The sequence below is a fragment of the Plectropomus leopardus genome, chromosome 7 (genome assembly GCF_008729295.1).
Source record: "Plectropomus leopardus isolate mb chromosome 7, YSFRI_Pleo_2.0, whole genome shotgun sequence".
NCBI lineage: Eukaryota > Metazoa > Chordata > Actinopteri > Perciformes > Serranidae > Plectropomus > Plectropomus leopardus.
The window spans coordinates 31,997,492-32,025,177 of NC_056469.1; the positions used below are offsets into that span (position 1 = coordinate 31,997,492).

The 27,686-nt window shown below is 39.6% G+C and overlaps 1 protein-coding gene across 1 annotated transcript; it reads right to left on the reverse strand.

The window, feature by feature from the left end:
- Positions 1-482: 482 nt before the first annotated feature.
- etv1 (ETS variant transcription factor 1) lies at positions 483-27,448 on the reverse strand. Its single transcript, XM_042490205.1, has 14 exons — positions 27,373-27,448; positions 26,997-27,105; positions 26,490-26,580; positions 26,121-26,168; positions 21,412-21,465; positions 13,524-13,653; positions 11,995-12,183; positions 9,538-9,785; positions 6,320-6,391; positions 6,161-6,229; positions 5,892-6,061; positions 3,737-3,838; positions 941-1,186; positions 483-901 (listed from the first exon to the last, which is right to left on the reverse strand). Exons 1-13 carry the CDS (start codon positions 27,390-27,392, stop codon positions 965-967), a joined length of 1,524 nt encoding a protein of 507 aa, XP_042346139.1. The 5' UTR covers positions 27,393-27,448; the 3' UTR covers positions 483-901; positions 941-964.
- Between the last annotated feature and the right edge of the window lie 238 nt (positions 27,449-27,686).

The window sequence follows — 27,686 nt, forward strand, 5'->3', positions numbered from 1 at the left end:
TGCTGCTCTGATGCGATTCAGAATAAAAAGAAAACGTCTGTTTACAGTGGATGATTATTTTACAGCGGCCTGAAGCTTTATTGATTATCCTAAACACAGGCCGTATTGTCATCAGTATAATTCGAGGTGCATCTTTGTGTCTTTACGTTTCTAACCCATGAGGTTTCTGAGTTAATGATCTGGGGGTTTTATGTCGTTTACAGCAAAAACACCTACATGATGAGATCTACAGTTTGATTGGACGAGGGGCATCGACAGACGACAGGTGTCGTGATCAAACTGGCGGCGAGGCCGTTCTCACTGACGGTAGCTAAATGTCTCTTTTATTATCACATTACTGTTTCAAGTCTATAATCATGTCACTTCACCATAAAAGCATCGTTACAATACGCTGCCACTTTAAATGAGCATGAAGGTACAGGATGGCTGCTTGAGGACAAACTAGTCGAGCAGAAGTGATCGTCCTTTGATTTTGTGTGGAGTTTCTCTCGCCAGAAGATTCGGTCGCTGTGCGACCACGAGGTGGCCGTTGAGTCCTGTCTCAGCAGGGCGCCACACGCTCAAAATCATAAGAATAAAATCAGAATGATTCCAACATTAATGTACAAACATAAACAACCACATAGCCGGCCCCTGGCAGGTTAACGCCGCGCTTCCTGTCCATAAAGTGCACTCTCCATCCTGCTGTGCGGCTTTAGAAAAAAACAGAAAAAGAGGATGTGTGTGTGTGTGTGTGTGTGTGTGTGTGTGTGTGTTTTTACGTGAGAGAGAGAGAAGGGAAGCTCCGCTGCATGTGTGTGCTCAGTCTTATTCCCGGAGCGACTGTGAATTAGAGGACATGACAGTCTCAGGTGTATGGACGGAGGAGGCGGGGGAGGGGAGAGTGGAGGCGTGTGTGTGTGTGTGTGTGTGTGTGTGTGTGTGTGTGTGTGTGTGTGTGGTGTGTGTGTGTGTGTGGCTGACGTTAATAAACGTAGCCCTCGCTGTAGGGGTGCGGCGGGCAGTAGGGCCCCTCCTGTACGTAGGCCATGTTTTCGTCAAAGTGCGACAGTGGCACCGTGTCCTCTTCGTTGATCTGCCGCTCCATGTCTGTCTTCAGCACCGGCCGCTGATTGTCGGGAAACGCCATGGAGAACAAGGCCTCGGGGTCGCACACGAACTTGTAGACGTATCTCTCGCCAGCCACCTGGACGGAGACGGAGAGGACGAGGTGGGAAATAAATCAGGTTCGGACCTTGCTAACTTTGAGAACGCTCACACAGAGATTAAGTATTTACAAAAAATACTCTGTTTACAGGAAAAACTTTTTAAATCATTAAATTTGGTAAAGAAAGTTTGAGTATCCATTTGTCAATGCAGGTTGACAAATTCCCCAAGTTTTTTGCAACCTCATTTTTCAAAACACGTCAACTCAAATCTCTTCCATCTCTTAACATTAAAGAGAAGATAGTAAAAAACATTTGGGGAAAAAGGTCGGTGGCAGTGCTGCAAGTGTGTTGGACTTTTGGTTGCATGAATGTTTCCTAAACGCCTCATTCAGGTAATTTAAAACCAAGCGTTTATTTCTTTGTTGCAGCCTGCCATGTACTGACTATACGTTTGGATATATCTGGGACATCAGAAGGAGGAGTGTAAATATAAGCTGTATACTGTTCGTTGTTCATTGTACCACACACTAGGAGCAGAGAGTGTACTCTGGGCACAGATGGAGCAGCAGAACTTCAGTTACAGTGAAAGTGAAACTTAATTATTCATTGCACTAGGTCTAAAAGTTTGCTTTCACTCGCTTCTGCAGCAGCTGATCAGCTCATGTCGTACATATTTGGACACAGAAGGGGCCTTCTGTCTGGACTTTGTGTTAATGTCGTCAGTATTTGTGCACGTTTTCTGAAATTTTATGAATATGAGCAAAGCAGAGCAGAACCACCAGAGACTGTGGGTTCAGTGAGTGTAGTTCAAGTGAGATACGACTGTAGGAGAGGACGAAAACATTTTCAAAAAAGGGGAAACAGAACAAATAATTAATATAGTGAAAAAAGTTCTCCTTCCACATGTCGCGTTTTCTTCATTGGCCTCACAGACCTTCGCCGTCTCGCACTCTCTCTGTACATTATTACGACCTCCTCTACGCGCCCCTCGTTTGATGCGTGAAACTTTCGACTCTTCCTTCTCGTGCCATCTATCGGCTGTATTCATGCAAACATAAAGGACACGTGAAAGTTTAAGGACACTGATGATTGCAACATTTGGCGTATATATTTTTGTACATAAAGGAAGTATAAACAAGTCTGTAAAGCTGTAACATCACCAGATATATTATCCCAAAACCCCTGTAGTCTGAGCCCGGCTGTAGAGCCACATATAACCTCAGAGGGCTGATTTTTTTTAATTTATTTATGTTTTTAGAGTGCCTTGTTTCAAGAAGTTTGATTTAGTTTATCTGAATACAAAGTTTAACTCTTTAACTCCACACGCAGGAGCATTTTAAGATCTTGAAGTGGGATCAGGCTGAGACAAGAGGAAGGCTGTTTCTCAGGAGCTGATTTTAGGAAGTCTGAGAAAATAGTCAAGATCTCATTTGATGTTAAACTGACTGAACCTTAATTTAGTCTGATGTGTATTCACACAGGAAAAGAAACTAAAAGGGGATTAGAAAATCCTTAATTTTTTAGTTAGTCTTTTATCCAACCGACAATACATGTCACAAAGGAAACACGGGAGCTGCTCACAGCTGGAGAAAATCAAGACTGATGGTGGACTGTGGTGAAGCAGCTCTGTGGAGAAACACCTCACAAAACAAAAAAATAACTACTGAGGATCTGGGAAACATTTTGTTGTCTCTTTGTTCAGTTTAAGTCGCAGTGACATTTTAAAGTAGCAGTTTGATTGACGTTTGTTGATTTCTTGTGCTCTAACAAGGACAAAGAAACAACTAAAATTATCATGAATGTCCAAAACAAAGGGGCTAAAGCAAGACTTTTTAAAACAAAGTGAGCAGGAACAAGGTTTCAGCATCTGATCTACATGAGGTTTAGCACTTTTCAGACGCTCCACCTCCTTATATAAGCTCCCATGGGGAGGTGAGTATCACATGCTCCTCCTTTAACACAGGTGGAATCAATCAGGCTCTTAATGTGTAAATGAGCTGCAAACTTTTCATGTGAAAATGTCGAGCTTTCATGATTTGAGCAAAGCTGAACAGAGATTTGAATCTCTTTTGACCCTTTGAAACCTGAGCAAATTGGCTTGATTTCTTTGAGAGACATGGGAGGAAAGCAATGAGCAACTTAAAAGGAAAAGATCCAAAAATTGGTAAAAAAAAAAAAAAAAAACAACTAAATAAATAAAGTACGTCAGCAAAAAAAAGGGAAAGTAAAAGATAAAAAAATTAGGAAATTACTTTTCAAAAAAAAAAAAAATCTGTAAAATAATTTTAATAATTCTAATAATTATAAATATTCGTTTAAAAGGTTTTTTTTTTTTTTTTTTTTAATTTCTGCATCTATTAAGTTCTGCCGCTTACAGAGCATTTCTTGCCATGTCGCTTATTGCCTTTTTTTCATGTTTTTGAAAGAGATCAAACCAGTTTACACAGGGTTTAAAAGTTTAAATACCTGTTAAAGGTATCTGGATGTAGCATAAAAAAACTGATGTCAGTCCAACTTTCAAAAGATTAGTGTTGTTCTGTACTTTTTATTTCTGGTTCATATTCTCTGTTAAACTGCCTTTGTTTTACCTTTTGCATGATTCCCTTCTCGTAGTAGTAGCGCAACGATCGGCTGAGCTTGTCGTAATTCATCGCCGGTCGATTCTTCTGTATCCCCCACCGACGTGCCACCTTGGTACACACACACACACACACACACACACACACACAACACAAAGACGAGTCGGTAAACACAAGCAGAGAAGCAGGAAGCCAAAATGCAGACGCATCAAACACAAACATGCGTGGCCTGATTTCCTGACAACGGCTGCGGCGGCTGAAATGTTAAACAAACTTATTAATCCATATTTTCCTAATAACAGTAATTAGAGTGCGTCCAGCCTGAGCAGACCTGACCAGGGATGTGTTCATTAGGAGCTTGTCACACACCCAGCGGAGGAGGCAGCAGATGTTACAGCACCTGTCTACCAGACCACCCACCACCCGGCCGCGCGGTCCAAACCCACAGCGCTCTCCTCCGCAGATTTCCCTCTCCTCACTCTCTCCGTTTGTTCATCTGACTGTTTTTCTGCAACATGTTCCCCTAAAAATAATCAGTGCTGCCTTTTCTCATCGTGAAAAGGCAGAAGCAGCTAGCTAACGTTCATCCGCGGCGTCCCAAATCGAGTGCGTTTGGTCACCTGATGGCATGAATGAACCCTCCTGTTAACTGCAGCTGGCCCGTGTCTCTACACGCCGTCGGGCTGCGTGGACCGCTGCCAGGTACCCCTCTATCTCCTCCGCTCTACACCCCCCAGCCCCCGCCTCCAACCCTCCATCCTCCCGACAGTGACTGAGCCCCACTGTGTGTGATGTGGGCGCACACAGACGCAGCTTCTGTTTCCATTTCAAAGGGCCCAACCGTCAACATGGGTTATATTTTTAGGATTACGTCCTGTGAAATATTCAGCAGGCGCTGGCCTTTAGGGTCAGCAGGGGCGATGTGGTTCAGTTCAAGAAAAATAAAAAAACACTATTAAGGCAGAATCAGGCCTGACTTTACCACTTAAAGAGTACATCATTCATTCCACTTCAAATGTTGACCTCTGACATAATTCTGATGCAACCTGTTTTTCTCTTTGCTCACATGCTGGCAAATTTCGCTGTGACATACTGAAGATCCACATGAATTTAACACACTGGACTATTATTTTCATTATCAGTTATTCTGCTCATTTTTTAACATTTAACTGACTAATATTTTAGTTTATAAAATGTCAGAAAAATGGCCATCATGACATCTCAGATGTCAAGATGACACCTTCAAATTGTTTTTTTTAATCAGACCAGCAGCTGAAAACCTAAAATGATTCTTTTAATAATTACAAAATTGAAATTGCGAATATAAAATACGGCTATAGAAACCCGTCAATTTCGACAAAACTTATTGCAAAAAAGTTTTTACACCCGTGTGTGAGGTGGTATTTCAGGTGAAAAAGCGGTATTTCGCAAAACTGCAATGGAAACCCTTTTTTTTGGCTTTTCTAGGTCACATGATGCCATGGCTATGTGCTTGTCAGTAGGACCTGGCTCCCTCATGATGCAGCAGGAGCTACAAGAGGAGTTATTGCATCACAAAAATGTGGACGATGACCTCAAAGAAATCCCCCATACGTGGCCGCTCCTGCACAAAAGGGGCTCGCATTTTCGCTATTGCTCGCTAAACACGCCTACGTTACCTTCGATTGGAAATAATGACGACAAGTGTGCTGGCTGCAATACATATAACGTTAGTGATAATGTTTTAAACATTCACCGCCATGCTTCTTGGAATGTTATCACAGGAGGAGAAGTCACATCACATCACTCAGTGGAAACACAGTCATCTCGCAACTGTGATTTATCGACATTTCAAATATTTCGCTTAAGCTTTGCACAAATCTGTTATGGAAACCCACCTAATGAGGAAGGGCATGTGATGGTAAAAAAAAATGTTTCAAGAAATTGGTGCATATTAGTGCTACATTACCTCAGCAGCTACAGAAAATTAATGTGCTGTTACGTTACACTGTGTGGAGGACTATCTGCAGAAGATTACTTCATTTCCAGATGTTTCCAGAACAAAATTGCATGACTTTTCTAAAACTTTGAACTTTTTTTCTAATTCCAGGATTTTTTCAAGCCGTGAACTTGTGATTGTGAAATTCCATTGTTTTCCATGACCGTAATAATCTTTCTCTCTCACCTCCTCTGGCTCGATGAGTTTGAACTCCATGCCGCGGCCGGTCCAGGCGATGAAGTGGGAGTTAGACGGGTCGTCCAGCAGAGCCACCAGGAACTGCCAGAGCTGCAGCGAGCCTCTGCGCTGGTACGACGGGCCCTCGCGGTACATGCCGGACTCCTGCTTGATGTCACCTGCAGGACACACGCACCATTACTGCACGCTGTTTAAACACAGCTACACATGGAGCAGTTTTCAGTGTTTTAAAGTATATGCAGTCGGCGAGGACTCACCTTCAACCTTTTCAGGCACCACGCAGGTATCATCGTAGAAATGCCTCCCCACTTTGTCAAACATACAACCTGGAACACAAGATTTGAAAAAAGGAGTGTTTGATATAAATCTCAACGTGAATCCAAAGTCACAATATCCACTGTTATCATCGCCGGTACCTTCAGTCCTGTTAGTGTGAGCCAGGTAGCCGTCTTGCCGTAAGTAGACAGAATGGCAGCTAGGCACTTCTGCTGGGAGGCGGGAGAGAACGGGAGAGAACGGGAGAGTGGGTGTTAAAGGGCCCGAAGGCAGCATTAAGAACACTATCTCAGTTATCTGAGAGCAGTCAAAGCCTGTTCACTCAATGCACCACTGGCTCTGATTAAAGAATATGCCCCCCAGCAATGGCTCCCAGCCACAGGCGAGCTCACTATATCACCCTGCTAATACTCGCTCGCAGCGTCGTCTCCACTCACAGGAAGATTTACTACCGAATAAAAACACGCCGCTCGTGTGAAAACACAAGCTGACATGATGTAAGTTTTTTCATAATGCACGGGGGTCAACATGAAGCTTTAACACACTTTTTCGCATCAAAGACGTGAAGACTTTTTCGCTGGATATTGTCTCACTGCAGCACATTAGCAAAATGCTGTTTTCATCTAAAGTCTCTGAAAGAAAATGTTCTCAATCAGGGTTTTCGGAGTGATTGGATCAGACTAATTTCTGTTCAAGTTAAAACAGTTTAGTTTTTTTCACAGGAAAAGTTTCTTTGTTTTTTTGAGCTCCTCTCACTGGTTTGAAGTGGGCGGGGCTCTGTTGGAAAAGTGATGTAACATATTTTATACCAATAAAGATAAAGCAACATGAAATGCAAATTACATTTTTTTAATCTTGTCTTATCTTGAGATAATCATTTATCTCTTAAAATCATTTATACAAGAATCCCTGTCTTCTCTCTTCCTGTGACACAGTTTCAAATGTGCAAAATATTGGTGGTGCCTTTCTAATTTCAACTTTTGTACTGCAACGCACTGTCCATTAACATTTTGTTTATTTCCTTCATCAATGTGACTTTCGCCTGGATTCTCTTTTGCAAAAATAAAAATACTTACAATTCTATATTCTTTTGCTCCCAAAATCAACTTATCTAAAGGATTTTCCATCTAAAACTACGCAATCAAACACATCATTCTCTAAAAATTACTTTCCCTTTTGTGCAGAAGCCCATATTAACCAGTTTACTGTCCAAACTGACTCGTCCATTTATACTGTTGATGTCAGAACCTCCCACAACACAGACATCACGGCCGTGGCTCGCGATCAAAAAACCAGTCGAACAGGTTACAAAGTGAATGTTCAATAAACAGACTGAGGCCCTTCATTTGGTCCCATAAACATTTCTCTGAACTTCATCAAAGTAATGGGCTTGCGGAGGAAATTGCTGCTAATGAAATTACCAGCTCCCCTCCCATCCTTCCCAACAGGCCTGCAACAGTCAACATGCTCCACTGTGACTGATAATAAATTCACTCAGATGCTCCGATATACAGTACAGCACAGCAGCGCACACACGAATGATTTGGCACTATAATTATATATATGTACTACATAATCTTTGTAGTGTCCGCCGACCTTTAAAGTGTGTGCTGCTGGTCGATCATTAGTACAGTACATGAAAAAATTGAACTTCAATCCACTGCATTGTAATTCAGTGAAATGTTCATCTAACATTCTGACTTTAGCTTTAAAACAAATAACAGCTCAGCCTTTTGTCAGAAAGGTTGTGAATGAATATTTTGATCATTGATTAATGGTTTAAGTTATTATAAAGCAAAAATGTTGGAAACATTTCCTGGTTCAAGTCTCTGAAATATAAGCACTCTCTGTTTTATATGATTACGAATTAAACGTTAAGTTGTAAACTGCTAGATGGACAAAAACAAACAATTTGGAGACATCACTTTGAGATAATTTTTTTCTATTTTAGATAAGCTAGTTGCTAAATAAAAAAAGAAAAATAGAAACTGCACAAAAAACAGCTTATTCTAAAACCTGCTGTATTGTACACATTTGTTATGTTAGAGTGCTTTTTATTTATATTTGGTGTAATTTAATTGTATTTTTTATATTCTATATTTGTGTTCTTGCTTATTTATATTCCTCTTAATATCAAGGTTGCCACATGTTTTTATGGACAAAATTTCAAAACATTTTTAGGACCAGTTATATTATCTTTCCCTATTTATTTAAACTATTTAAACTTAATTTCAGCTATCTTACATATATGAAGGACGAGACAGAATGAAGGAGAAAATGAAGAAACATATTGTAAACAAACGTCACACATCGACGATATTAGAGCTACGTTACGTCGACAGCTACAGAAAATAAATCTGCTGTCATGTTACGCTACGTTGAAGATTATTCACAGAAAATTACTGTAATAATTTCATTACACACAAACAAAATTCCATAACTTTTCCAAAACTTTTTACCAAGTTTTCTATAACCTTGGGAACAGTGTCATATTATTACTGTATATTTAATGTTTGCACCAAAACACTAAAGCAAATTCCTTGAAATAAAAAACCACTTGGCCATAAATCCTTTTCTGATTTTGATTCAAGAAAAAAATGATTCTAAATTGCGGAGCTAATCTTGAAATACTTCCTGTAATTGTTTATGACGTGGTAGCTACAGAGAGTTTGTCAAGAGTTAAGAAGCCAAAGTTGTGAGACTGAATAATCACATGGATGACAAAGTAAACTTTCCACTTTAAAGTGACAACAACAACAACAACAACAACAACAACAATCACAGTTTCTCAGCTTTTCCCCGACAGAAACTGCTGCAGTCTCACGTAGAAGAGATCTGTAAGAGGCCCACAGCGTTTTTCTGCACATCATCCCCATGGAGGAGGCTGCTTTTCTCCCTGACTGGTCACACTGACTCTCCTCCAGCTCGGCCTCTCCTGGGTCCGCTCTGTCCATCTTGTGAATGAAGCCGGCAGTGCGGCGTATGTTCATTCATGTCCTGATGTAGCCTCGGGCTCCGCAGAGGCCGCGGGCTGATGATTAGGTCCCTTTACTCTCTAACTAAAGGGAGCGGACAAGCGTGGGAGGGCGGATTTTGGATTGTGACCAGGCACAGTCCCCCCACCCCTCCATCCCCCGCAACCCCCTCTTCCTCTTTTCTATTAGAGCACCACAGGAAATGGCGACCGGCACAGACACCCGGCCCAACCAGATCCCCTGCCCTAATAATGGGCAAACTCAATAAACGCCGCCCCCTCCCCTCGTGTCATCTCCCATTCCTGTAATGTAACGCTCTGGCTGCTTTCTCTTCGTGGCTCTTTCACAGACGAGTTCAAGCTATTTAAAGAAAAAAAACTCACCTGAGTCGTAGGTGAAGTCCCGAGGCTCCTGTTTGATCATCATGGTGGTGGGGTACGCGTGCGGTAGTGGCGCCCCCATCATGGCCGGGTGCTCGAACAGGGGGTCGGCATACTCCTGCTTGAAGCCTTGAGGAGGAAAGGGGATGTTGGGCTCCGACATCTGCCTGTGGTAGATGGGCCGGCCGTCCCGAGCCATCGTCGGCGGGGAGGGGAACGAGTGGCACGGCTCTGAGAGCTGACGTCGAAATCTGAGGAGGAACGCAAAATCAAAGGATTCATTTTCAGCCGCACACAAAGAGCCATGAACTTCATTTTGTTTACAGTTTACAGGAGAGAGTGATGATGAAGAAGTCCAAGTTAGAAGCACAGGACACATATTGCATGACATTTTTTAAGTTATCGGACTTAAATAAGTCAAAATATAAAAGGTCAAAGGCCAGTTTACTAGCTGAAGAATGAAGGAAGACACGAGAGATCATTGAATGCAGGGCTGACACTAATTTTCTTGATTAACTGATGAATATTTTGATCTATAATATATCAGAAAATACTCCTTGACATCTTGAAATTGCTTGCTGTTTGTACAAACCTCCCAAATATTCACTTTATCACATAATCCCCCAATTAAAAAAGGCTACAAAAAGACAATGTGTGACATTTTTGCTTGAATAATGACTTTTATCATAAACCGATTATCATAATACTTGCTGATTATTTTTTTGTCAATCGACTAATTGATTAAGTTCTAGCTGTAAGCCCCTAAAAGCTTATTAAGGTAATTGTGATGCATACGGTGTTCCCAAAGGTCGGAAATGAATTTAATGCTCAAATAAGATTAGGCATGTAACAGTTTTAGCAAAGTAAGCAGGAAAAGCGGAACAAAGAACCTTAAATATGTCAAATTAATGGCTAAATATTAATCAAAATTACTGCCAAGTCTTGAAAAATCTAAATAAAAAAGCTGCAGTACAGTGACACTAGAAGACAGTGGTATCCAACCTTAGGGTTAGGACCCCAAAAGGTGTCACAAGATCTGTTTGACAAGAGGATTAAAGCTGTCGTTGGTAACTTTTTATAAAAAATAACTTTGTCACAGCACCAAATTAAAAACAGATAACCTATGAAAAAAAGATATTCCTCGCAGTGCTTTTAATGGCCTTATCACATGTGAACTAAAATAACCAATCAGAGCTGAGGAGTCTGTAACGCAGCTGTCAATCACTACTGGTGAACTGCGGTAAACTGTCTAACGAGGCAGCACTGATCAATTATCAAGATTCTGTTACTGCATTGCTGATTTCTCTCCTCAAATGTTTTCAGAAACATATTTTAGTGTACTGTTTAGCTGTTAAATGAGAAATTTCTGACCCTGCTGTTTGGTGGCGCTTCGTTTTGGCTCAACTGTTACTAATATGGCAGCAGAGTCACACACATTCTCATTTTACAGCTTAACAGTACACTAAACCGTGTTTCTGTAAACATTAGAGGTGAGACACAGACAACGTGGTAACAGGATACTGATTCATATTTGATCAGCGCTACCTAGTCTGTCGGCAGTTCACGAGCTGTGATTGACGTGACTGACAGCTGAGTTGGAGACTGCTTGGCTATGATTGGTTGTGTTCATTCAGCTGTGGCACATCAGAAGCAGTAAGAGGAAGATGGACAGATGCGTCTCATGTACTTCCTTCAGTAATATAGTGACAGTTTCAGCAAATATGAGAGCAAGTTTTTTCCTAAAAGTCAGTAACTGTAGCTCTAACAGGGCAGGAAAGCAGAAAATACAAATATATACAAATATAGGCTTTTTTTTTTTTTTTTTCTTTTTTTTTTTTCAAAATTACTGGACATTTTTACAACCTTAAGCTTATATTTATTATTCATCAGTACCAGAAAAAAATCCAAAATGTTCTGTATAAAGGCATTACTATTTGGGGACCTGTTTCCCAGTATGGAGATGAGGCTGGGAGAGTCAGCGATTTATTTTAAATCACCTTTTTAAGCCCATTTTATAGACTTCCATTTATGTGTTGTTTATTTTAATTAATCTTTTTATTTTGTCTTTTAATATATAATTTAATTAATTATTTTATTCTGACTTGATTGAATTTAATTTTATTATTAGTGCTATTATATCTATGTTTACTGTTAATATTATTTAAATTGTATTTTATTGTCTTTTTGGTATGGGTTGTTATTGTATTATTTGTATTATTTTTGTTTTGAGATTGTTTCTGTTTTGTTTAATTCTACTTTAAATTTTGTTGGGCCTTATTTCATCATTATCGTTTGACTCTTATAGTATTATTATTATCATTATTATTGTTATTATTTATTATTATTTTATTTATATATATAGCTGTTAGATAACACTTGTTGATCTACATGTTATTATAATTTGAATAATCTGATCGGAGCTCTAGATGTAAATGTGAAAAGCTGCAGGGCTGCAAGTACCTGTGGTCCATAGTGTAGGCGCTGTCAGGGAGCGGCTGCGAGGCCGGTATGTGGGCGTAGGTCCTGTCTGGTTTGGGCGTTGGGGCTGCCGTGGGTGAGGCATGATGGAGGGGGGAAACAGGGGTGCTACAGGGGGGCGTCACTGGGCTGGAGGGCTTCATTCCTGCAGGCTGCTTCTGCTCATAGGCACTGTGGCAAACACAACACACGAGTCAAATACGCTTCTGGTGCTGCCAGTGGTTTGACTCTCTCTGCAGATGTGATGATGGAGCGTTTTTTGAATTACAGAAATTGTTATATATTTTGTGTTTAATCTTACATGTGGTGGAATAAAGCTTTTTCTATATACTTTAGCATCAGATTCTGTTGATGTGCTTTAGGTTAGCAGAATTTATTACATACTACAGATGAAAAGAAAAAGATGCTCTGGTAACTATATAATAAATAAAGAGGGCTTATTTTACAAAATATGAGGAAATTACATCTTATTCTGTTATTTTATTTCATGTTACTGTACTTTCTGATACTTTAGAGCTCTATGACAAATAAAAGACACATTAAAACTCATTTCTACACAGTTAAATTGATGTAAACAACTGCTGTTGTACTCTTTATGGTGTTAAATTTGTAAATTTTTAAGGGGAGTCTGGTTAAAATGTTCTTTATTCTTTGTATCACACATTCGTCCTTCGAGTGTCATTTAAAAAAATAAAATATAAGCTCAGATGAAAGCTAACTTGTCTCAATGGATATATTAAGGTCACCTCTTGGTGTACACTGTGGAGATTTTGATTTAAAGCAAAGCCCTGCCAAATGTTGGACTTTGCATTTTTGGTCGCCAGGTGAGCATAAGTGATGAATCACACATATGATTCATCACTTATGAAAGAGTTTGTCTCTGCATACAAGGTCATTAGACAAGCATGCAAAAAGAATGAACGTCAGGTTTTACAAATCAGTTTACGATAATTTAATTTTTAAAAAAGAAAAGAAAAGATGAGTGTACTTTTCACAAGGAGCTTTAAATTTACTCAGAAATAAAGTAATAGATGGCAGCGGTTTCTCATAAGGTAAGATAAGATAAGAAAAGACAGAAATCTGTTTATCCAGAAGGAAATGTGCAAGTAAGAGTGGGGTACAAAGCATGTAATAATCAAGGATTCAAATAGCACTGCAGAAGAAGCAAATGTATAGTTAATATGCAAACATCTCATTTGAAATGTTGCAAATGTTTTCAGATAAATAAAGAAATCTAATATAATGTAGAGCTGAGCAATTGAAAATAAATAGAAAAAAACTGAAGTTCAACCTTTAACATCTCTAAAATAAACTGACGCTTGCTCAAAGTGTAAAAATCAGCTAATAACATGACAGATGTCCAATCTTAAACACCCAAATTTATCTTATTTTTGATCTAATTTTCAGCATTTTACAATTTATTGCCAATTTAAAATGGTGAAAGTGTCGGCTTCCTGAGGGATATTTAAAGTCTTTTGGATGAGTATATTTTGGCGTGGTGCAGTGCTCACCTGACGTTGTACGGGCACTTCTCTCCATACTGGAGTTTGAAGGGCCGTTCCTGACTACAGTTGGAGCTCAGCTCTGAACACGGGCTGTGCAGCTCCCTCTTGATCTTCAGCTGCAGTCCGTGGAAAGCCACTACGACAGAGAGAGAGAAGAAAGAAGGAAAAAAAAGACAAATTTAGATACTGAATGACGATGAACCACCTCCCTATAAATGAGTAACTTCTTCAGTATCAGAGAATGTGGGTTTTGAGAGCAGCTGCAACTGATTTTTTTGTTAGTGCTCAGCATAATTTTTGCATACGTTTAAGGCAGAAGGTTTATACTGTCACTGCACTAAAATCCACTCTATCAACTCAGTATGGCAGGTTGAGCCACTGCCTCTGTCCGAAGTCACACCATGTCTTACAAATCATTCATTTGAACAAAAACAATCAAATGAACACACTATGGAAAGAAAATGCTACCAGTTTTATCACTTTCTGTCTGTACCTGCAGTGGAGAATGTTACTGGGCATTAGTGCTGCCAAGATGATCAATTTACCAATACACATCACTCTTATTAATGTTTACTACAGTCATTCTGCTGTTCTCAGCTAATAAACAACATGAGAAAAGTTGTCGTTGTCATGTTATAGCATTGTTATACATTGTTATATAATTAAGTTTAGTCAAAACAAACACACTATATTAAGTATTTACTTTTGAAGTAGTGAGAAGAAAGTTTTTCTGACCAAAAACATGCAGGCTGTCTTAGCTTATTGCATGGACCCTTTTAACATTAATTGTTTTGTACTTTAGATTTACACAATGAAAACAAAAGACACAAGAAAAACCAGATATATTCTATATATATCCCAAAGTCACAAAAAAACTCATATACACACACTGTCGTTCAGAACTTGGTTTTATGTTTCTTAATCATCTTACTTTGAGATGTATGTTGAAATGTTTTACACATTTCCATTTTCTTTCCAAAACTATTGCACAGATTAAATCCTTTGATTTATACACATCTTTGTTTTTGTAGCTCCATACTGACTCTGAATACACTCTGGAAGCATCTTATCTTTTACTTTATACATTAATGTTGGTGTTTTAAATTCCACCAAACCTCTAAAGTTAAGAGAATGTGAGTTTTTAAATATTTTTTTGATAATCAGCTGGGCTTTTGATTCTTGTAGCAAAACAACTGTGATTGTTTTGTTTTTATTTCCCCAAATCCCATTATTTTAACAATATCTGTTATAATTTCCATTAAAAATTTGATCTTTTAGTAAAAAACATATATAATTTTATGCCCTCTTTTACTGTGGTACAGAAATTTGTGTTGACTATGTATATATATAACTCCTTTAACTCCTCAGACTCCTGTATTGTGACAACAGTAGGTGTGGGAATCACCAGAGGCCGCACGATACAATATTAATGTGATTTTAAATGAGTATTGCGATAATATAATTTGCAATATACTGTGATTTATCATCATTTAAAAAAAAACCAAAAAAAAAAAACCTGCATACTTCAATCATTTTTATTGCAGCAACATGCATCTAGTGAAGTGAAAAAGCAACTGATTTAATCATTCTAGTAGGCTGCCAACAGTTTTATTAGTATTTGCAAGATTAATTATATATATATATATATATATATATATATATATATATATATATATATATATATATATATATTCATATATACACACTTTAATATACAATCAAATATCGATACTTGGCTTTCATGTATTGATACAATATTGCCACGCAGAATACTGCCATTTTGTGCTGTATGCATTTTTCTCCTAACCCTGTACAACATTACTGGTAATTTTACAATATTTAACAAAAGGACAAAGCAGTCCAGCCTCTTCTTTATTCGTACGCCGTACTGTTGCACGGACATTTGTACCTGTGTGAATGTGCACCAGGCCGTCACTGATTAAGAGAATAAATGATGGATAAGTTGAAGTTAAAAGACTTTTCCAAGCATCCGTCCGCCAACAGTATTTGACATCTCTTTGACATCACTTACACAAACAACTCACTTCAAATCTCATTTCTCCGTCCGTTCTCCTGACAGCGACTCTGTTGGTGAAATATGACAATCATAAATCTGGGTGTGCGGCACGCTCCTATAAATGCTTTATCTGCTTTCAGCTGGCTGTCAATATGTTCCAGACGACAACAACAGTGCTCATTGATCTGGAGGGGTGAGGGGTGGGGGGGGGCTCTCTACCTATGGCCCCCCACTGCATCTGAGAGGCTGTTAAGTGCCTGATCAGTCCTGATTAACATGCCATCATCTCAAGTCATGATCAACGCTAATCCAATTGGCTGCGCTTCTGACGAAAACCCAGTCAGTCAGAATGAAGTCAGGCTCGGGTTGCCTCGCCGATCGCCGTCTCACCGCGGCTGCACACAAAGCGGCGGTGAGGCCGTCCCCACAGCATCCCACAGCATTGAAGGGAATGATTTTTGACTTGAGACACGGCCTTTTTTTACCCGCATTAAAAACAAAGCGAGCTGAAATTATGAATGGAGAAAGGAAATCCATCAACTCCTGGTTCAAGTAAAGTACAAACATTTTGACATTCGATGACCCAAAAGACTCAAATCTGCGGTTTGGGAGTATTTTTCTTTCCACAGTCTGGAGGGTCTGAACGGCTGCAAGGAGCTGAGAGAGGAGGATGTTTTGGGGAGTTTTCTCACGGCTGACTGACAGCTGCCGTACGAGCAGGGGTCGATCTGCCAACACCCCATCTGACGCACAGCCGAGCCCCTGGGGGACGGGCCACACGGGCCCGGCATGACAAAGCTCAGGGGTTGTTCGCAGCCCTCGCTGGGGGCCTGACCTTTCCGGGTCATCGATTGGAGGTCAAAGAGACACTTCCTGAGGGGAGACCTTTGACGACGCTGGCATGGCTGAGCCTCGTTAAGGGCTTACGGAGTCAAAACAGAACCTCAGTTTTGAATGTCGAGATCATAATCAGTGTCACTTTAATTACCAACTACAATAAGCATATTTTTTTCTTTCTCTGAGTTCAGAATGTGACATGACTGGTTTGCACCTCATGCTATATTCTCTTCATTTAGCACATTACAAACATTACTCAATTTAAATATGTCTATGAAAATGCTGTGTTTAACTGTATGTGTCACATCAGCTATTAACAACAGCCCCACGTGTGCAGCAGCGCAGAGCCCTTAAATTAGAAATGGAAATGTCACAATAGATTTCGTCAGTGGGGTGCCAAGGTACACAAATCAATAGCAAGGGCATTGCCTCTGACTAAAACAGAGACTTCCTTTTTAGTCCAGAATGTCATGCCCATCACTGCTTGATTGCTCTCATTATCTACATATTGATTAACCGAGATGGTAGAGTGTTTAAAAGTAGAAGCAGTTAGAACAATTACTGGGTCTATTTTGAATGCAAATGTTTTTTTTTCTTTTCCTCAGTCATTAACACCAATATTCTGCAATTTTCTTTGGCCTTTGGTGCACAGATTCAAAAGAAATCTAAAAAAAACCCACAATTTCTTTGTTTTGTTTTGGCTTTATCATACATGTAAGGAAATACTTTACTTTTTCCAATATAACTTTGTTTTAATAATCTCATTTTAACTGCCATTTTTCTGGCAATCCTTTTGGTACGTTATCAAAGAACTCTTGGCCGCAAATGTTGTGTATTCTCAGGTACAAATGGTGTGTTTTGGCAGAACCGGAGCCTACGTTTGGCAGATATTTCTCCAGTCCATTCATAAAAAAATACAGGTCTTTTGGCAACAGCGAAAAACCTTCCATTCCATTTTCACCTACTGTAGGTGCTCGCCTTTGCTGTTAAATGACGGAGGCTCAGATCTGCTGGTAACGTGTGGCCTCATTTTACACCTCCTCTACTCCTTCATTCCCTGCTAAGTTATGCTAATGGTAAGCATCTGTGTTGGAGTTTGGAGACAAAGAAAATTTCTCCTTCTCCTCCTTCAGCCCGAGGACACTTTTGCTTCGAGGCCGCTCACATGCTGCTTCTGTGCTGCATGGATGGAGAGTGCGAAGTCGACATTGAGAGGAACTGCAATGGCTGCTCGAGAGGTGATAAATCTAAGGCCATGAAAATGTAAAATAACACTCAGGGAAAGGAATTTCAAAGCTGCCTCTCTGATCTTTAACGCTAAGGTTGACAGCAAAAATTCCTTTCTTTCTTTTTATTTCCATTTTTTATTCTCATTCTAGTCAGCTGAACAGAATACCAATTTAGCGTGCAAATTCAATACAATTTATTTATATATTTTAATGGATTGATTTTCTATTTTAAATATATCTTACCATAAATAAACACTATTATTGCTACACTAATTATTTCTTTTGTTAATATTAACACTAGCTGGCAAAACCAGAGCAATTGGGCAGATTAGTTTTTGGTTGCTGCTATGCTATTATCAATAACATGTTTCAGCATTTACAGTTAACACTAGTAAACTTTATATTCATAAGATAAATACTCAAGTTGCTATTTGTTTCTTTAACTTATGCTACCAACTAGCTGACACAGATAGCAAACTAGTTGGCAAACAATTAGGGCTAACAACATAAATGGGAAAATTATGTTTTTTGGCTAATGCTAATTGTGCTACTATCAATGACGTGTTAAAGGATTTACAGTTAACTTTGTATTTCTTAAAGAAATACTTCAGTTGCTAAACTTTTTTTTTTCTTTTGCTTATTTTACAAACTAGTTATTACAGATAGCTAACTGGCTATTTGTCAATTAGATTAAAGACAAATTGTTGTGTTGGCTAATGCTAACTATGCAACAGTCAAAAAACACATCTCTGCATTTACAGGTAAAACTTCTAAAATCTATAAAAGACATACTTTTGTTGCCACACTAGTTGTTTCGTTTGCTGATGTTTGCAACTAATTAGCTAACTAAGACAGCAAAGAAGCTAGCAAAAAAAATGGCTACCAACACAACTGGACAAATAAGCCGACTTTTTGGCTAATGCTAACTGTGCTACTATCAAGGACATAGTTCAGCTTTTATAGCTAACACTAGTAAACGTTATTTTTTTTAAATATAACTTACAAGTGACAAGTTAATGCTATTTAAAAATTTAAAGTGAAGAGTTTAGACGGTAATGGATTTTATTTTTTAACTTGCTCAGCAGCACTTGACCCAAACTGTAAAGGCCTAATTATGAATTATTTTACAGGACAACGCTGGTGTTATTCTATATTTTTGTTACTGTCAAAGAATCCCATGAAAAAGATAGGAAATAATGACAATTTAGCCCCAAAAACACTTTTTCAAAGATGCAATATAAATCTTTAAAAACAGTTCAAAAATATATTGTTTAAATTTTTGATATGGCTACACAATTTCCTAAAACAGCTAATAACTCAAAGAGACGTGAACAATGTATATTTTGGGAACTATCTGACAGTTAAACAGGAGCTCTGAGGCAAAGAGGAATAAGATGTCAGTCTTTGGATACACAGATTGGTCTTTTCTGTGGGGTTTGTTGACAGTAAGGAGAATATACTATTTTGCAAGCATTATCCTTAACAAAGCCTACACATCGAGGCTGCTTTGTTACAGGAATGACATTTACTAAGTCTAATTACCTCCACTCTTCCTCACTGACCTTCTCATCTCAGTCTTACAACTTCTAGCTGCATCTCTTTCCATCTCTGTCTCTCAACCCCACCGTCCGCCCCTCCATCTCTCGGCTCGGTGAAACCCATATGGGAGAGCTGCCGGCTGGGATGCCTGCTCGAGCGCCCAACCACGGTGCCCTCACCCTCCCGCCATCTGTTAGTGCCTCTCCAGTCTGCTGCAGGTTTGCCAACAGGACAATTCAGATGGTCAGCAGTCTCCTGCCACCGTGGCCACCCACCCTGGCTACCTCTGAAGGACAACGGGACAGTCTCGGTGACCTCTGGTTCTCTACTGTAAACCAACATCGCTCCTCCATCTTTGATTTTCGGCTAATTCACTCCTACGTGATGAGTTTCTAGTTTACTGCTGTGGCATGTTCTGAAGAAAATCAATTCAAACGTTTGGGAATGATTTCAGGGGGTAAAATATTTGAAGGACACAAGGGTGGATTAGTTGCTTTTACACACGCGTTTGTTGGACAACATAATGTATATAACATCTCAATGTTATTTTCGCACATTCATACAGCAAGATCTGTAATTACAGTGCATTTCCTAGTAGTTCACAAGTCTAATCTTGTTAATATAAAGCAAATAATTTGAATTTTACTTCTTTTCAAAAGAAATCAACCTATTTTAAGAACTGTTTTAGATATAAGTGTCTGTATTTTGAGACAAGAAACAGTGAGGGAGATTGTTGCACTAGAAACATTATGTTAAGTTTTAGTTTAATTAATTTTAAGCCAGCATTGACGAGAAGTCCGAAAAGTAATCAGAATAACGGAAATTTTAACAACTACGAACTTGCAATCTTCTGAGGTTTAATACAGTTTATTGAATCTAAACTTTTTTTGTTACTAATAAATAAACTGAACTCATTTGATATATTAAACAAAATTTGTCCGTAAAACATTTAAGGGCGTTTGTAAAGTTTGTCATATAAGAGCAAGACTTTTCACAAGTGTTCAAAAGGATGATACTGTTCTCGTCAACCTGAGAAATGATGGGAAAAAGAGAGAGTGAAAACATAGACCGCCTGTGGTTTTTAATCTAGGCAACCAACAGGAACCTGCTGGAGGATCTCAGGCTGTGAACTGGCTCATAAAGGGTTAAAAGGTCTGAGATGTAGCCTATAATCATACAATCTACTACAAAACTACTAGATTTCCAATGAAAATACCAAATGCGACCATTTTGTTTGTTCTCACACTTGTGCATTTTGTCCAACTTTGCTTCCAGGTTAAAGGGTGTAGAGGACATCAGGAAGACTTGTTTTGTGTCTTTTCTCACAGTTTCATGGGCGTTTTGGCTCATCTGAAAGACATGTGCTCACTCCGGGTCCCACTGAGCTCCACTCACTCCATTTCTGTCCCCACCTTGGCACTACTTCCCCCAGAAGTGGACCGTGCCAAGTTACCAGTCACCGTGTGCAGCCACCGTGCACAACCAGGTGAAGAAACTACCTCGTCCTTATTACGGTGAGTGTAAAACCAGCTCAGGTCCAGCGATAGACATTTTTTTCTAACTCTTAAAAGAGTACTCTTCGAAACTGTTTCTCTTGCAGGAAAAAATAGAGAGCGCAGGAAATAAAATTATACCAGAAGGCCAACAAGGCTTCAGCTGAGAGGGATAAATGTAGTAAAAACTAATATTAAACAGCCAGATTTAGAAAATCTTACCACACTGGATGGTTTGCACAAAAGCACTTCGCGGAGAGGTTACGTAGGAGCAATTTTTAAAAGATTTTTTTTTAAAAAGCCATCAATTGACAGCAGTTTGGCCTACCTGCAGTTTAAAAATATCACTTCAACGCCCTGAAAAAAATCTGCCACAATATTCTGATGTTTATGCAAATAAATCACAGTGCAATAATATCTCAGTGGTGGTGAGAGGTACATGAGCAGCACAGGAAAGAGAGAGACAGATATAGAGACAGAACGACAGAGACAGAGAGAGAGAGAGAGAGAGCGAGACCCCCCCTCCACCCATGCACCTGTCTGCAGACCCACAAGACTGCTGCAACTCTCCAGAGAGCACTTGTGCGAGCAAAGGTGAGGGTACCGAGAGACACGGAAAAACACACAGCGCCACATGCACTCTCCCCGAGTACAAACACACATTGTTGAGACGAATGAAAAAAAAAAAAAAAAAACGACAAAAAAACACCACAGATGTTCATACACATAAACACAAGCATACACACACAAAGAGAAAAGCGTTGCGATCTCTTACTCACAGTTTTCAGTCTGGAAGTCTGGAACGAACTGCTCGTCATTGTCGGGAACTTGAGCTAAAGACACAAGCAAGAGAAGAAGAAAGGGAATGATTGTTTCTGATGTTGATGGACAACGCAGCATTGATCACAGCTCTCTGCAGCCCAATACCCTCCTCTGGCAAACAGTCTCTTGGGATATTAGGTTGGCTTATCCCAGCACTGTTTGCCTCTGCTGTCGGTTCAAGAACACAGCTGCGGAAAATATGTTTTACAGGAAATCAGGGCAAGGAGTACTTTGTTTTACCTTGGTGCCCATGTTTGTTTAAAAAAAACTGCAGTAAGGTTTTATATACTTATACATAACATCTAAAATCTTGGTCTTAACAAGTATGTTTTTTCTGTTAGTAAATTCTACAAGTCTTATTTTCTAGACCGGCGAATAGATTTTTTTGGACAAATAATCTCTTTAAAAAAATAATTTACTTTACAAAAAAAATCTCCCCACAAATTTCATTTTGTAGCCTTCCTGAAGCCTTCAAACATATCACACAATCGTCCTCAGCAGACAAAGATTGCTTGTATTTGTTCAAATTTCCATTTGTCTGAGCACCTTTCTCATCAATGCTGGCCTTAAATTTCATTAAACTAAATCTCAGTGTCATTTTTCTTCTAGTAAAACTCTGCCTTCTTGAGTCTCAAAGTACAAACACTCATATCTAAAAAAAAAATTTAAAAATTGGATTTTAATTGGTATCAGATTTTTTTTGGTGTGTTTAAATAAAATCAGACTTCTGTGGCTCGATAATAGAAAAAAAAAAGTGAGCAACCAGGAAATGCACCATAATTACAGTTCTGGCAAAAATAAATGTACAAAATAACCTTGAAATGTTACGAGCAATGTATTATCGCTGATTTACAAAAGAAGTTGGGCAATGAAATGTGTTTTCCAACAAAAGCCTGCCTGCGAGGGATTTAATATTTTGCTTTAGGAGGCCGTCTACTTCCTAATTCCACTTCCTGAGGTCGCCTTGTCCATTGACTGCTCCGCAGCCTCGGCTCTCACTCCTTGCCAGCAGCCAAACACCCATTGTTAACAGTATCTAATTGGCTTCTTCCCTACTGGTGAATCCACCTGTACCTACCGAGTTAGGTCTGTTCCAAACCTTCCACCGCTTCACCTGCGCCTCAAACGCCCCTGCACTCGGGCTAATGCTAAAATAATGAAGCCTGCTCCGCTCTGGCTCTGTACATATTTATATCACACATATTTACACTCGGTGACAGTTCTACGTGTCCCTCAAGTTCGTCTCTCTGTGGCGAAAGGCAAAAGGAGATTTAAATGTGTCATTAGCACGTCTATTTATACACACAATGAGGTGGATCCTCATTATCACAGGATCAGTGACATGCCTCGACATGTCGAGAGATCTTGGGAAAAAAAAAAATCACTGATGTTCCATTTTTGTCACTCTTGATATGATCGGGGATGTTTTTTCTCTCGCCAGAGGTGTGAATTGAAGAGAGTAAACAATCAACAGATCAAGAGGAGAAATTGCTCCATATTTTCCAACAATGTCAAGCGGGTGCAGAGAGCAGCAAACAAAGACGTGTAATGATTTCACTCCAGATTCTGCTGCTATCAACACTCTATTGTATGCACTTCCTTCAGCCACAATTTGTATTTCAGCCTGGTTGAATTACGTCTGATCTGGAAAACAAGTTTGCTGGATTACTACACTTTGTTGCACGCCTTCTTAAAGGGCCGCGACAGGACAATAATAGTAATACATCAACTTAAAACAGATATAAAGGAAAATCCTGACAATTTAAGTCATATTTAAACCTTCTAAAAGCCTAACCTCTTTCACTCTAATCATATTTTTTTTGCTTTTGTCTTCAGTCAAAACCACAACATACATATGTAGCAAAAGAACACAAGAATGAAAAATACAAAAACTTCGAAACAGCTCTCCTCTCATGGTTACAACACACACAAACTTCACAGAACCGAACTTAGAAAAGGGACAAAGAGAGGAGAGATGAGAAACAGAAAAAAAGAAAGAAGGCAGCAGTGTTTCTGTGTCCAAAAAGGAAGTACAGGATGGATGAGTCACTGGCCTCAGTCTGTGAATGGGCCAGCTGATCTCTGCAACAAACTCCTGGGGAGAACGGCAGAGCTGGAAATCTGCCGCCATTCACAAAAAAAACAAAGAAGAAGGACAGAAGGGAGAAAGGAGTAAGGATGAAAAGGGAGAAGTTGTAAACACGAGGCCTGAGCAGGAGAGACTATCGGAGGCGTTTCCAAAATCCAGCGACAGCTCTGTGTGTGAGGTGGAGTTTTAAACAAATTTAACATTTTGCCTGCACTGATTTTAAAGACAAATTATGCTGAGAGAAATTATTGCATAAACAAAAGCAAAAAATAAGTTTAAAAAAATCTCTACAATGACTCTTTTTTTCTCTAGCAAAAACAAGTACTTGAAAAGGTAAAAAAAAAAAAAAAAAAAAATCGAGGTGGAGTTGGAGGGAAGAAGTGGTTTGTGGGGGTCAAGCGTACGCCTGTCAGCTCAACCTCTCGCTCTTTGAGTCGGAAATTCAGTCTGTCTCTCATAATTCCTCCTCTTGTTCCAATTACCTGAACTAATAAATCTTAGAAAATGGGAAGGTATTCCTTTTCATCTTAATGGACAGGAAGTCATTTATTAAATCTACAATCTGGACGCGCACATCATCACATTGATCCATGACAGGCAGAACTGTAATCTTTAACAGTAATACCTCTTATCAGCCGCCGCCGTCTCTTTTCTCACTTTGGATACTGAAATATTAAAATCGTGTCTTATTCTTTTTACACGCCCTGCGGTGTGCGCCGCGGCCGCCTCATAATCTGCTGCTCAGATTTGGCTCAACTACTCCAATATCTGTTTCAAAGCATACTTTCCATTTTTTAAAAGCTTTGGATTGCACTGCGAGCATTTTCAAATGTGTTAAAGAATAGATGGAGCTTATAAATGATTGAGAGTCTTATTCACCTGTGTGAAGGGTGCGAGCTAAAATTTCTCCTGACACTTTTCGAGGGGATGTTTTACGACTCAATCCTTATAGTAAAAAAAAAAAAGTATTGAAGTTGATTCAATTAGACTGTTCACTTGAGAGTCCTACTTTACAGCAAGAATTATGGCTTTACAACCTGAGCACTGACTGCTGTGGTAAAAAAGATATTTTTGTGGGAGGATGCCATTTTATTGTTGCAATTCTGTCAGAATTTATTAGTTTAAAAAAAATAACAACAAATTTTAATAATTACCTTACTTTATAAAACAGCATAGTATTAAAAATGTTTAACAAATGTGCATTTGTAAGGTAGATTTTGAAATGTTCTAATAATTTCTCATCTCTAATCTTTTTAATTAAAGGACTAAAAATAACCCTAACAGTAATTTTATACATTAAAAATGATTTTTCAAACGAACTTCAAAATGGCTTCTTCATAAATTAACACATTTTTTTCATATAAAACAGTTAAGATTTTTCTATCTTATAACACTGTATAAATATACCACTATGCTGTAGTGAAAGGAACATGACTTCTATTGTTACCAAGCACCAAAAACATAATTTTTACACCAGTACTTTGGTCCATTTGCAGAGAAAATACTGGCAATTTTATTTTTAAGGCTTTTATACATGCAAAAACTAGTTGAATTCACCCTTTTCAAGCAATAATTTGCTTTCCCAAAATACAACTTTACACTGTCTGGATTTCAAGTAAAAACAACTCCCAATAATGCTGCAATTTTTCACCATAAAACTAAAATCTACTGATACAAAAACTTTTAGATGACATGCATAATTCAAACCAAGCTGCATCTTAGTGAGATGCAAATACAAAAGTCAAGCAAAGAAGCCAAGTGGGACATGCACATGCACATAAAAAAGTCAAAATAAGATGAACAATATTCACCACTAACCAAAACTTCGGTGCTGCAGACACGATGGAAAGAGGACACTCGCACTTAAATCCTGAAGCATCACGTCTCAGTTAGACCACAATGAGCAAGTCTTGCCATTAGAGAAAAAAAATTAAAAAGCAAAGAAATTGATAAATATTTTTTTTTTTAAAAATCAATCGTCGCTTTGAGATTCTGGTCTTTTTAAAAGTCTGCGGTTGAAAGAAAAATTATAGATCCATTCTTTTTTTTTTTTTCGCCACCAAGAAATGAAATTGAACAAGACAAGGTGATGGTACAGCTGGAGAAGATAGAGAGGTGTGCTGAGAGGAAGGAGAGAGAGAGAGAGAGAGAGAGAGAGAGAGAGAGAGAGAGAGAGAGAGAAAGGTGGGGGAGAGAGAGAGAGCAGATGAGAGAGAGAGAGAGAGAGAGAGAGCTGGTAGGCTACAGCAGAGCTCTGGTGGAGGTGGAGGTGGTGGCGGCGGCTGGCGTGCAGCGTGTTAGCTCCTGCCAAAAGCAGAAGAGACAGTGAGCATCGGAGAGCCTTCTCCTGGTAATTTGTGATGACACTCTCTGGGTAGAGCCTCCTCGGTCTCCCTCAAGACCCCTCTCTCACAGTCTCTAATGTATGCATGACACACAAGGTGCCTCTTCCACACAGGCTTTTAATTGGACTGCGACGCTCGGCCTGTATCCCAGCGCAGCCCCCCCCCCCCCTCACAACCTATCCATTTTTACCCATCTCTCCTCCTTTTCTTGCTTGAGATTTAAAACACTCACCTTCCGCCAGCCAAGTCTCCTGCAGCTGACTGAGGTCCTGGAAGAGCTCTGGAAATGAAGCGAGAGAACAAGGCTTGAAGGCAGTTAAAAAACACAGTCAAAGCCCTGGAGGAGCATCAGAAACAACTGACTTCATTACGGCGGGCTGATACGCCATCAGAGCGCATTGGAGCTCAGTGGGCACGTGTGCAGCTAATAACAAGTCAATTTGTGTCTCTGACCACTGACGGAGCCTTGTGAGACTCATCACAGGCCGCTGTGTTGTAATTGAGACTCTGTAGTTAGCAGCGCAGGTGGCCACAAACCAATTGAATTTTGCTAAATGTTTAGGAGCCGTGAAATTAACTTCTCCCCCTGCCCTCTGCCTACCTTCAGTGTCCAGAGCCAGGTCGGACTTAATGAATTTTCTCTTTCTGTCATTTGCTGGCCTTTCGCAGCTCGTTGTCTTTTCTTGGGGCTTCTGCAAAAAAGAAAAAAGAAAAGGCGCAAATCAATTATTCTTATCCTCATTGGAGCATTTTGTTGTTAGCTGCAGCAAACGTGCAGATCCACAATGAGCCTCACACACTTCTTAAGCCATGCAACTAACCTGTGCTTCACTCATCAGGTATAATTAACAAGCTTTAACATGGTGCATAACCAATAACAGGGTATAGTAGTGTGCACCTTGTTTATCTTTGATTATTAGATGAAACTTAAATGGTCCCAGAGGGAGAAATGAGTCTTGGCAGCAGCAGGAAGAAAGACAAGAAATGAGATCAGAAGAAACAGAAAAGTATTAAAGAGAAGAGCAGAACAAGGAAAGATATTAAAGATGATGTGAAAGTTCTGCATCTGTTATTTGATTTGCTTCCAAGCGTTTTTTTCCCAACTCACTTTAGAGTTACAGTAAGGCACTTGCTGGTCGTAAAATCTATCCATTCTGCACCGCTGTGGCTTTAATTGACGAGCAGAGAGTCCCCAGAGAGTCTCTTGTCCGGTCACCCTTTAAAAAAAGCCAGCATAAGAAAAGAGCACATGAATGGAGTTTCATTCATTAAGGCACTGTTCAGTTCAGCAACCTCTTGCTACTGTTTTAAGACGGAAATTACCGACAACACCTCCGGCGATGCTATAAAGTTAAGTTGACAATCTGTAAATTTCGTGCGTAAACGGCGAGCGAGCTAAGCTGCAGGGTGCGCCGAAGAATTGTTTTTACACGTTAGAATAAAGTTATGGCGCGGGGGAAGTGTGGATAACACCGTGCACTTACCCAGCCACCTCGCTTTTCATCCGCGCGCAGAGTGCCACGGAGCGGCTGCAGGATCTCCACAGTCCCTGCGCTGCCTGCGCTTCTACCCGCTCACTGTGTTGCTTTCTAGCGGCTTGGCATCGCCTCCCGGGGCCTCCCATGGAAACAAGCCGCACTCCGCTTCCTATTGGTTGTCAATGTCTTTCACTGGATCAGATTGCTGGCAGTCAATCACGCACTGCTGCGGGCGGTAAGCACCGGAGAAGTCAGTGGTAACGCTGGAAAAATAAAAGTTTGGACTTTGGAGTTATTTTTATAGTAGAAAATATGCACCA